The 12,221-nt window shown below is 45.9% G+C and overlaps 1 protein-coding gene across 4 annotated transcripts in view; it reads left to right on the plus strand.

Annotated features, from left to right (window-relative positions):
* Nucleotides 1-2,309: 2,309 nt before the first annotated feature.
* Nucleotides 2,310-12,221, plus strand: part of TEP1 (telomerase associated protein 1) — a 39,434-nt gene continuing 29,522 nt past the window's right edge. For 2 of the 4 annotated variants that reach the window (XR_006818653.1, XM_046007921.1), the window contains exons 1-7: nucleotides 2,310-2,560; nucleotides 6,575-7,165; nucleotides 8,281-8,463; nucleotides 8,769-8,903; nucleotides 9,659-9,820; nucleotides 10,247-10,408; nucleotides 10,738-10,815. Coding sequence is in view for 3 of the 4 variants with exons in the window: in XM_046007921.1 (XP_045863877.1) it covers nucleotides 6,599-7,165; nucleotides 8,281-8,463; nucleotides 8,769-8,903; nucleotides 9,659-9,820; nucleotides 10,247-10,408; nucleotides 10,738-10,815 (1,287 nt within the window). In the remaining variant the exon portion in view is untranslated. Of the gene's footprint in view, nucleotides 2,561-2,704; nucleotides 2,928-6,574; nucleotides 7,166-8,280; nucleotides 8,464-8,768; nucleotides 8,904-9,658; nucleotides 9,821-10,246; nucleotides 10,409-10,737; nucleotides 10,816-12,221 lie in introns of those variants that run through there. The other 2 variants (XM_046007919.1, XM_046007920.1) reach the window with 2 other exon arrangements.

The following is a 12,221-nucleotide window of genomic DNA, read 5'->3' on the forward strand; positions in this document are numbered from 1 at the left end:
AGGGTTGTTTTTTTGTTTGTTTGTTTGTTTAGAGAAAGTGCGTGGGCATATGGAGGGCGGGACAGGCAGGGAGGGTCAGAGAGACAATGTTAAGCGGGCTCAATACCCAGTACAGAGCCTGTCCCAGGGCTCAACCTCATAACCCTGAGATCACGACCTGAGTGAAGTCAAGAGTTGGAGGTTTTATCGATTAAGCCATCCAGGCATCCCACGGGTTTCTTAGATCTGGTGTTCCTTCACCAAACTCCTCTCCTTCTGCTTGAGACAGACCTCCAATGAGCAGTAATGCACCTGGGGAGTGGATTCAGAAATTTGTGGAGGTTTTTTTTCCTCTCATAATTATTACAGTTGTCCGTAGACATTTAATGGGCAGGATTAATGTCTAGCCAAGATTGCTAGACATTCAGCAACTGTGCAGGGCCCTCCCACATAATAAGCGACCCTGCATCACTGAAAACTTTGAATGATTTGCCAGTCACTCATGTAGTTGAAAACCCATTATAATTAAGATTTGATTTTATTTTAAATATAATCATAAGGCATTTTATATATGGTTTAATATATCCTGAGCTTTCCAGGAATGCTACTACTATAAATATTATGGGATGATCACATCTTGTTTTGTTTGAAAATTTGCCAGAAATTATTTGTCATTTTGGAAATCATGCCACATCAGTACGTCTATTTTGGAATTTGTCTTTTTTTTTTTAAATAAGACAGTATTTTTAAAAAGGATCTTATTTATTTATTTCACAGAAAAAAATTTATTTCACAGAAAAAGAGAGATCACAAGTAGGCAGAGAGGTAGGCAGAGAGAGGGGGAAGCAGCCTCCCTGCTGAGCAGAGAGCCCCATGCAGGTCTCAATCTCAGGCCCCTAAGATAATGACCTGAGCTAAAGGCAGAGGCTTAACCCACTGAGCTGCGCAGCCACCCCTGTTTATGGTATTTGAATCACCATCCCCATATCATGCTGTATTTGTAGCTGTTACAGTCAAGGTAATTCTACATAAAGCTGCATGTATCTGAGGACCACATTGTCTTTTCGAATGTTGTGCCCAAATATTTACATATATAAACGCATAGTATTTTATTTTTTTAAAAAAATTTATTTATTCATTTGCCCAAATATTTACACATATAAACGCATAGTATTTTATTTTTTAAAAAAATTATTTTTAAAAAAATTATTTTTAAAAAAATTTTATTTATTCATTTGCGAGAGAGAGAGAGAGAGAGAGAGAACACAAGTAGGGGGAAAGGCAGAGGGAGAGGGAGAGGGAGAAGCAGAGGGAGAGGGAGAAGCAGAATTCCTGTTGAGCTGGGAGCCGGACTGATGGATGTGGGCTCAATCCTGGCACCTGGAGATCATAATCTGAGCCAAAGGCAGACGCTTACCCATCTGAGCACACAGACTCCCCCACATAGTGTTTTATAATAAATCATCTTCCTTCTATTCTTTTATATCTCTTTAGACATTTTATAAATTTTTAAATTATGTGTGTACATAAAATATATTATTTATACATTTTAGTTCATAATGTAGTTCATAATGCCTACATAAATGTAGGCATAAAAATATCTGTTATAAGAATGGAGTGTTGGGACTGATAAGGCAGGTAGCTAGGGAATCATCTAAGGAAAGAAACTGGAATCTGGCTCAATAATTTGAGGAAACAGGATGACCCCAAGTCCGAGCTAAAGCTCAGGTGTTTACCTGAGAACTAAGAGTACCTCCCTAACGAAGGGGTTATTTTCCAGAAGACACATAATCTGTCTACCCAAGCTAAACACATTTCTCCTGCTATTATCTGTTTGGCTCTGCTCTTTATGAAATGGCACTAGCGTTACCATCCTGAAGGTCACTTGTCTCTTTCCAGAGCCTAGTCCTACCTTCTGGGAAAAGTTCTGCTTAGCCTTTCAGGATAGCTCCAAATAGATTCTTTGTAATCCACGGATCTCTCCCAGGTGGACGCTGGCACGCTCTCAGCTCACTCTGCCTTAATTATTCCATATCTACACCTGCTTCAGGCCACTGCATTTCCCCAGTTTACAGGCCATTAGACTTTCTCTCACCTTTTATTTCCACTCTCACCAAGTAACTTTAGGAGGAAGGGTCCACCTATTTTTGACACCAAAAGAAAAGGAGCCCAGATAGGAGGAAAACATGCCAAAATCCTTCCCCATAAACCGAGTTTGGGGACACAGTAGGAGAAACGAGGAGGCGGGAGGGGGAATGGAGGGACGCGAGTGGGGCGGGGACTAAAGTCGGGTCCTGGAGAGGCTGCTGCGTCCTCTACGCGTTCCGACCCGCAGCCGGCAGCTAGCTCCCCGTGGCTCTGTGCTCGCGGCCGGCACCGCAGCCGCCGCACCCCGCCCGGGCGGCGTCCGCGTCCGAGCGCCGTCCCCTCCTCGTTCCCCACTCGCTCCTCCTCCCGGCTTCCACTCTTCCTACTGGCGGAGCCGAGAGTCCCGGCCGGCTTCCTGCCGCCGAGAACAGACTCGCTCCCCGTCAGCCAGCGTCGGCCAGCCCCGTGGGTTCCGGGGACCGTCCGGGTGCAGGTAGAAGCCGGCCAGGGCCTGGGGTCCGGGGCGCTGAGCTCGGCAGTGAGGAGCCGGCGGGAAGGACGTAGCGGGGCCCCGGCGGACGCTCGGGAGAGCCGGGAGGTCCTGGCGCCGGCCGGGAGCCTTTGGCCTCCACGTCCTCCCGGCTGCTCGGGACAGGGTGTGGTCGTGAAAGGAAGAGTAGGGGAGCTGGCGGAGACCGTGCGAGTGGGGTGGCAGGGGATGGAAGCTCATGGAAAGAGACCCAGTGAGAATGAGTCACTCTGCTCTAGAGAAGCTGCCATTACAGAGCAGTAGATGGTGTGACCGTCGCTTCTAATGGGGTGTGCCGACACAGGAGAGAGTATCAGCAAGCTTATAAGCGGTACTAATGTGTTACCCGGCAAGGTCTGCAAGATATGCTAAGTGCAGAATAGTGTCTAAAGTGTGGTCCTCTTTGTGTACTGGAAAAAAAAAAGGGGGGGGGATAAACATGCATATGTATAGGAAGTGTCTGAAATTGTTCATACAGAACCGTTAGCAGTGGTTATCTCTGGAGAATCGAACTGGAGATGGGATTTTTACTTTTCATTTGTAGTCCAGCTGAGTCTCCCTTCACAAACTCCAGGGTGCAAAAATATTTAACTGTATTTTTCTGTTAACTTAGCTTTTTTTTTCCCTTAAAGATTTTGTTTATTTGCTTAACAGGCAGACATCACAAGTTGGCGGAGAGGCAGGCAGAGAGAGAGAGAGAGAGAGAGAGAGAGAGAGGAGGAAGCAGGCTCCCCGCTGAGCAGAGAGCCCGATGTGGGCTCTGGGCTCGATCCCAGGACTCTGGGATCATGACCTGAGCTGAAGGCAAAGGCTTTAACCCACTGAGCCACCCAGGCACCCTTGTTAACTTAGTTTTTATTGTAAGACTTTTGAATTTTTTTTTTATTTAGTTCTTTAAAGAGTTTATTTATTTGTCAGAGAGAGGGGGGAAAAAGGCAGGAGGAGCAGCAGGCAGAGGGAGAAGCAGGCTCCTGGCTGAGAGAGGAGGCTGACTGCAGGAAGGACTGGATCCCAGGACTGGGATCATGACCTGAACCAACTGAGCCACCCAGACATCCCTATTTTAAGACCTTTTATTTTGTTTTGATTTATCTTGAGTCAGTTCTGAGATTTCCCATTCCTCTTCCTTATATAGTGCAAAGACACGAAGGAAGAATACGGGGCACAGAGGCCATCACTCTTGATGTAATTTGTTCACCCTGATGTACTAGTGTCTGGTGAGATAGCATTGTCTTTTCTAGTTCTGGATTGTCAGTCTAATTAAGTATTCTTGGAAGTATTCTGCAGTCCTGTCCCTAAGCTCTTGTGTATTAAGTCAATCAAGTGATTGACTTAACAACATACTTATTCCTAAAATACTTAAATGTAAATAGGTGATAAGCACTTGTCCAAATAAGTAAGTAAATATATTCCTCATGATAGAAATTTAAGCATTTTGCCAGGCAGAAGTTCTTAATTTGCACTTAATGGGGATTTTAAGAGATCCATAAATGGATTCCCTGAAAGTTTGAGTGCAAAATGATATATACTCATGTTTTTCTGTGAAAAAGCTACACAGCTTTCACCAGATTCTCTAAAAGACTCTAAATCCCACTGACGAGGCATTTTAGAAATAATGGTGAACAAGGCAAAAAGAATCTCTGTCCTCAGGAACTTATAGTCTGGTGGGGGGAAAGACAAACAGGCAATTACAATGTAAGGAATGTGTTTTGTGATAGAGGAGGTTTGCTTTTGTGAGAACATAGAGGCCCATATATTAGACTAGGGCTGGCTGTCAGCAAAGTCTCCTTGGAGGAACTGACTATTAAATTGAGGCCTGTAGAATGGCAGGAAAGTAGAATTTGGACTGGTAAAGGAGGAGCTGGGAAAGGAAGTGCTCCTGGTAAAAGGAAGAGTATTTTAGGCCTGCCTGTGTAAAGATCCAAAGTCAAAAGATACCTTGACAATTCACAGACTTAAAAGAGTGTGTATGATTGCAGCTTAGATGGGAGTAGCACTAAGAGATGAGGCTGGGAGAGGATCAAAAGCCAGGTTATCATAAGTGACTCTTAATCTCACAAAACAAACTGAGGGTTGCTGGGGGGAGGGGGGTCAGGAAAGGGGGGTGGGGTTATGGACATTGGGGAGGGTATGTGCTATGGTGAGTGCTGTGAAGTGTGTAAACCTGGCGATTCACAGACCTGTACCCCTGGGGATAAAAATACATTATATGTTTATAAAAATTTTTTAAAAATTAAAAAAAAAAAAAAAAGCCAGGTTTTGTGTGTGATGCTGGCCATGCAGAGATAAACCAGACAGAGGAACTCCTTGACCCTCAGGGAGTTTTATTTTAGTAAGGAGAAACAGGGAACAAGTAGGCAAGTAAGCAAACAAAATAATTTTTTATCATGGTAAAATAAACAAGGTGATATAAATGGTGGCTGTGGTATACTGAGGAACTCCTTTAGACAGATCTACATACTGTGTGAGAGGAGGGTTTCAACAAAGATGGTCGCAGGCAGAATGGAGAGAATTGATAGATTGAGAGACATTGAGAGAGTAGAACCAATAGGATTTGATAGTTTACTGGATGATAATAACATATATAATAACAATAGCTTCCATTTATTGAATACTTACTAATTACCAGGTACTGTTCTAAATGTTTAGTATATTTTTATTTATTCTTACACTAACTCTATGAGGTAGGCATTTATCTCAATTTTGTAGATGAGGAAACTGAGGCACAGAGATTTCAAGTAACCAACCCAAGTAGATTCAGGGTCCCATCAGGATTCAAAGTCAAGTCTATTTCATTCCATATCCCTATAAGCAGAGTAGGAAAAGGAGATGGAATAGAGTTGAGGAAGAGTGGGAGAAAGATGATACATTTGGGTCTGGAGTTTTGGGTACCTTTGAGTCATCCAAGAGGAGATGTCCAATAGGCAAATGGATAAATGAATATGAAGCTCAGATGAGATCTAGGTCAAGGAATAATTTTTGCGTTTCCAGCACAGAAATGTTATTTGGAGCCTATGCTGGGAAAGTATATAAGATTAGAATAGAATTCTAAGGGGCTTCAACATTCAAGTAATGGTGGGGAAAGAGCCTTCATGAAGAGAAGGTAAGAGATATAAGAGGAAAATCAAGACAGTGGCACCAAGACAGCTAAAGAGAAAAGAAGGTTTCAGTGAGAGAGTGAGCCACAGTGTCATATTCTGCTTGAGAGATGAGGTAAGATAAGGGCCAAGATGTGCCTGTTCTCATTGTAACAGGAATTCCATTGGTTAACCGAGGGGACAGCCTTGGGGGAATAGGAGGGTCAGAATGCCATTTAGTTGGTTGAACAGTGAGTAGGAGGCAAGGAAGTTGAGGCTGTTGAATATAGACATCTTGATCAAAATATTTGTTTTGGGCACCTGGGTGGCTCAGAGGGTTAAGCCTCTGCCTTCAGCTCAGGTCATGATCTCAGGGTCCTAGGATGGAGCCCCACATCGGGCTCTCTGCTCAGGGGGAAGCCTGCTTCCCCCCTCCTCTCTCTGCTTGCTTCTCTGCCTACTTGTGATTTCTGTCTGTCAAATAAATGAATAAAATCTTTAAAAAAAATTGTTTCTCTAGAGCTTAGAGTCTAGAGTCCAGATTACAAATGTGATCCCTTAGTTGGGATTGCACTAATAGCCCTAGGGGCCTCCTTTACCCCTTTGTGAGGAGACATGTCCCTTTCATCTCCAGCACTTTTTTTTTTTAATTTCTCTGCTCTTCAGCTTCTGCCTTATATTTTCCCTATTTCTCTCATTTAGAATGCTTCCCACATTCTCTCTGTATAATATTTTCAGAATATATCCTTAGAATGAACCCATTCTTTGAAAAAGAAATATTGGTTGTTCCCTGCCTGCAGGTCACTGGGATTACCAGGAGGACTATGGGAAAGACATACTCCGAGGGCAAACACAGTCCAGTGCAGCCAGGAGCTCATCACCTGTCTTTCTCTCCTTCTAGGCATATACTGGTTGGGGTCCAGCTATGGAGAAACTCCACGGGCATGCGTCTGCCCACCTGGACATTCTCTCCTTAGAAAACCGGTGCCTGGCCACCCTCTCCAACCTGCAGCCCATGGAGAAACCACATGGGCATGTCTCTGCCCACCCAGATATCCTCTCCTTAGAAAACCGGTGCTTGGCCACACTTCCTGACCTGAAGATCATGGAGAAACCACGTGGGCATGTATCTTCCCACCCAGACATTCTCTCCTTAGAAAACCGGTGCCTGGCCACTCTTCCTGACCTGAAGACTGTGGAGAAACTACATGGGCATGTTTCTGTCCACCCAGACATCCTCTCGTTGGAGAATCGGTGCCTGGCCACGCTCCCTGTTCTAAAAAGTTCTGTGTCTACCAGTCCTTTGCTCCACTGTCTCCAGAGAGCTCACCTGGTGCAAACTGATGTGCGTAGCCTGAACATCAGCAACTTCTCACTCTCAGAGCCTCCAACCTGGAGGGCCCGGTGCCTCTCTGAGGGGCTAGCCTGTCTGAGCTGCCCCACGGCCTCGAAATCCGTCTCTGCCACAGAGAAAGCTCCTGAAACAGCTTTGGTAATAGCTCCAGGCACTTGTCCTGACTCCATGCTTGTCTGTTGGATGCTTTTGTCCCTAGCCTTGGTGCCTCAGTTTCCCCTATGCTGCTCTGTATCTGTGTACCTTCTGTCCTCAGAGCCTCTTCCTGAGGTCCCCTTGACCCTCGGGCTGTCATCTTCAGCGTCACTACTTTTTTCGCATATCAAGTTCAGATATTCTGGACAATAGAGCTGGCCTTAGAAAGCCTCTGCTCAGGAGGACGGGCAGCGTGATATTGGAGTAACAGCCAAGCAAGTGCTTCTGAGATCTTATGTCCAGCAGGGAAGACATCTGCCATACCATGGCCCACTTCCCTATATGTACACGCGTAAACATGTGTCCACTTGTACACATCTATACACACACCTTTAGCATACAGGGCAGAATCAGTAGACAAACACACATTTCTTCTGTATGGACTTGGGTATCAGACTGAGGCAGAGGCTATACTGTCTCTGCCAACAACAAGCCATACAACCTTGGCCAAGACTTAACCTGTTGAAGCTTTGATTTCTTTCCCTTTATAATGTGGTCAGTGCAAATCTGTCTCGGAGGGTCATTGTCAGGATTACTATTGCCATCTTACATTTATTTAGAGCTTTGCAATTTGCAGAAAGCCATATATATATTACCCCATTTAATCTTCTAATGGCCCCATCATGTAGGTTGTAGGGAGTGAGGAAGCTGAGACTCAAGTTAAGCAGCTCACAGTTGCTGGGGGATTGATCTGGGACTTGGCCTTTTTTTCTGAATCCAGAATATCTTAATAGTATCATAGGGGGTGTGTGTGAGGGGCCTTGGACTCCTCGGCTGTGGCATCAATAAGGAAATGAAAGCCGGGGAAGATCTCAGAGCGTCTGAGCAAAAGCTCAGAAGGTTGAATTGGGAAAGGTGGTGTGTGCGACAGTGAGGGGTCACTCTGTCAGCCAAGAGAGATGGATGCCCGGGTGTGAGGGGGGAGGGAGGAGGAGTCTTGGTTCTGGAAGATGGATGTAGACTCCTCCTGTGCCGGGGATCTGCCTTCAGATCTGTCTGTGTTTGAGAGATTTGTCTTCGGATCTGTCTATGTGATTATCAATTGCTACTATCCCCAGGGCTCTTGTTCCTCTTCAGAAGAGAAAATGCCAGAAGAGAAGGAATGGGTAGAGTTTCAGATGCCTGTTTATAATCTAAGCTTGGGAGAGGAAGAGAAGGTGGAGGAGCCTGTCCTGAAGCTCACCACTGAGGACTCTGAATCTCATCCTGGGCCCACTGACCAGGCCCTTAAGGACAAGAAGGTAAAAGTTCCAGTGTTGGGGAGAGATTGATGATGGTGGAGGGAATGGTGTGAGGTGGTGTGGGAGGGGTGGTGACCAAGGGCCAAACCAGTTCCTCTCCACAGATGGGAGGGGAAGGATGGGGCATCACCCAGCTCTTCTCATTCCCTAATCACCTTTTTTAACCTCTCAGTTGGACAGACATCTTTCTGAATGTGGGGGTCATTTCTCTCTGCTCTTGATTTCGTAAATCGTCCTGAGTGGGTGCTTGAGTTGGTCCTCATGACCTCGTTCATCCTTTCTCCCTTCTTTTTCTCGATTCTCAGATGGTTCTTATAAGCCTGCTGTGCTCCACTCTGACATCAGAGGTAAACATAGAAGCTGCAGCTGACATGACCTCGGGTACTCTCTTTGAAGTCTGTAGTGAACTTGCACCTTTGGAGCCTGAATTCATCCTTAAGGTACTGTGGTGTGAAGGAGGGGTTGGATGGGAACTGGAAGCTGGGAGGCAGGAACTGTGGCCATGGTGTGGGAGGGGAATGGTGGCCAGCTTGGTGGGAAGGGAGTAGGATCTCTGGGTGAGTCTGAAGGCTAGTCCCTGGGGTTCTTTGAGGAGCGGGGGAAGATGAGATTGGGAAAGAGTATACTAGGGCTCATTTGTTTAGTAACTATACAGGCCAAGTACACACAACTAGGCCTTGAAGGTCATTTCAACAGATGTAATGAAACTTGGATCTGGCTTTTAAGGAGCTTATAATATTGTTAGGGAAGCAGAACATTCCCAAGTATTACATAAATGCAAATGGAGTAGTAGGCAGTGAAAGTTTCAGAAGCAGAGAAACAGGGGAGGAGGGATGTTTTCTATGACTAGGTTGAGCAGGGACTGACTGGGGGACAGGGAGGCGGGTGGGGGCGGCCCGAAAATTACCCTAGGTCATTTTCAATAGACCTTGATGGTGGGAAGCCCTCTAAGTACCTGGTTGACTTGGAAGGTGATCAGTAGACTCAGAAGAAGCCATGCTGCAAAGGTGGATAAGGGTTAGAGTGTGGAGGATGTAGCCTTCCAAGCCAGCAGGCTTGGGCTTTCTGTTTTATAGACACTGTGAAGTGTTCAGGAAAGGTTTTATGCAGGTGGATTAAGCAAGCGAGTTTGTTTGGGGCATGATGCTTTGGGACAAGTGGCTGAGATGCCAGCTCTCCCCACCCTGTCCCTCAGGCAGCTCTGTACGCCAGGCAGCAGCTGAACATCCGGACTGTGGCCAACAAAGTGTTGGCCATTGCTGCCTTCTTGCCGGTCTGCCGCCCCCACCTGCGACGCTATTACTGTGCCATTGTCCAGCTGCCTTCTGATTGGATTCAGGTAGCCAAGTTCTATCAGGTATGGCACTCAGTTCCCTGAACTTTGGCTCTCACTGGTTTCCTCTCCCTTGCTTATTGCATCCCTGCAGAAAATTCTCATCTAGTTCCACCTCTCCTCAGTTGTCCTCAGCTTTGCTTCCCAGATAGGACAGCTTCTCCCTGGATTGTGCTGGGTTGCCCAATAGAGAGCATATGACTGAGAAGAGCTGGACCACAGTGGGAGAAAAATTGGTCTTATTCTGGACCTCATGTTTATGATGCAGGAGATGAGAATCAGAGAAGTCTGCCGACCGGCCCAGTACTATAGAAATGATCACTCTAGAGCTGGGGCTGGAAACCATCTTCTTCCTCTGTGCCCTCATTTAACCCTGTGAAGTGGTCTTGCCTTGTTGTACAGGGTTGATCTGTGTCTCACTCCTGAGGGTCTTTCCTCCCTCGCTGACAGAATCTGGCTGGAGGAGAGGAGGACAAGCTGGTGCCCCTGCCTGCCTGCCTGCGTGCTGCTATGACTGACAAATTTGCCCAGTTTGATGAGTACCAGCTGGCTAAGTACAACCCTCGGAAGCACCGGGCCAAGAGTCGCCCCCGCCCGCCTCCCCGTCCCCCAGTCAGTCCCTGCTCAACCTGGTCATTCACAGCCCGGGCTCCTTCTCTCTGGGAAAGGGGGGTGGGTGGGAGGTCGAAGGAACCTGCTGAGGTCGAAGGAACCTGCTGATCCTAGGGGATCCCACACTAAGCATCTGACATGTTTCTACCATATAAAAGGAGTCAGAGAAAAGGAGAGGGAGGAGCTGTAGAGCTCAGCGGGCAGACAGGGCAGGGCTGTCTTGGCTGGCTTCCTTTTTGGCAGAGATGGACCTTTGGAACCATTGGAATGGATCTCTCCAAGGATGGGTTCCATTTCCCATTTTGAAATTGCGTCTCCTATCCCTACAGAAGACAGGGCGCCCATTTTCTGAGACACAAAAATATTGGCCGAGGTACCTTAGGCCTCTTAAAGACGAACAGAAGAAGGTGAGTTCCTTGTTCTGGGGTTCCACATATGCATGTAAAACCTTTTTTCAGCTAATATTTAGAAATGGAATTCTGTTTGGTTTAGAAATACTCAAGATGTGGTAGGCATATTCCAATTTCCAACTTCCTGGGGAGTTCTCAGTTGTGATTGTAGGGTCAGGGTTTGAGAGCACTGGGAAAGGCTCCTTTTATTTCCCATTTTGCTTCCCTTACTATTTACGGACTGGTGGCACATACAGCTGGGTAAGTGAGTTAACAGTGTATGAAATATGGGCACATGGGTGGCTCAGTTGGTTAAGCATCTGACTCTTGATTTTGACTCAGTTCATGATCTCGGGGTCATGGGATTGAGCCCTGCACATTGGGCTCCTCACACATCAGGGAATATTCTTGAGGTTCTCTCTCTCCACCCCCCACCATTCTCTCTCAAAGAGAGAAAGAAAGAAAGTATGAAACTTATAAAGTATATACTTTATTAAGTATAAAACTTCTGTAGGAAGTTTTAAAACCAAACCAAGCCTTTTTGCATTAATGACAAATAAGGCACTGCATTTTGTGGTTAAAAGCATAGAATCAGGAATTAGACCTGGGTTTGAATCCCCCCCACCAGCACCACTCGCTGGCTATGTAAACTTGGCCAAATGACTTACCCTGCCTTACCTCAGTTTCCTCAGATATAAAATGGGGATAATAGCAGCGCCTCATTGGGTACTTCACTGGGTTCTTGCGAGGATTAGATCAGTCACTGATTTTAAAGTATTTCTTTTTTTTTAAGATTTTATTTATTTTGGGGCACCTGGGTGGCTTGGTGTGTTGAGCCTCTGCCTTCGGCTTGGGTCATGGTCTCAGGGTCCTGAAATTGAGCCCCACATCAGGTTCTCTGCTCAGCAGGGAGCCTGCTTCCTCCTCTCTCTTTCTCTGCCTGCCTCTCTGCCTACTTGTGATCTCTCTCTGTCAAATAAATGAATAAAATATTTAAAAAAAAGATTTTGTTTATTTTGTGTGTGTGCGTGAGAGAGAGGTATTGAGAGAGAGAGACAGAGACAGAGACAGAGAGAATACAAGTTGGGGGCAGCAAGAGCTGCTGAGCAGGGAGCCTGATACGGGACTTAATCCTAGGACCCCGGGATCATGACTTGAGTCATCCAGGCACCCTGAATTTAAAGTATTTCTCACAGTACCTGGCACTGAGTGATGTTATCACCAACATCATCATCATTAAAATAGATTATTGGGAAAATAATATGGTGATTATTACAAGAGAAAACATTCTCAGTTGGTCAACTGATCTTTTCTCTTCATTCTAATAATATATCCCAAACTTAGCTCTTCTATTGTAGAAGACACCATAGAAAGGCAACTTTGTTCCATTTTTCCACTCCTTGTGGCTTGCATTTGCTGATGCC

Source organism: Meles meles, chromosome 6, assembly GCF_922984935.1.
Source record: "Meles meles chromosome 6, mMelMel3.1 paternal haplotype, whole genome shotgun sequence".
Lineage (NCBI taxonomy): Eukaryota > Metazoa > Chordata > Mammalia > Carnivora > Mustelidae > Meles > Meles meles.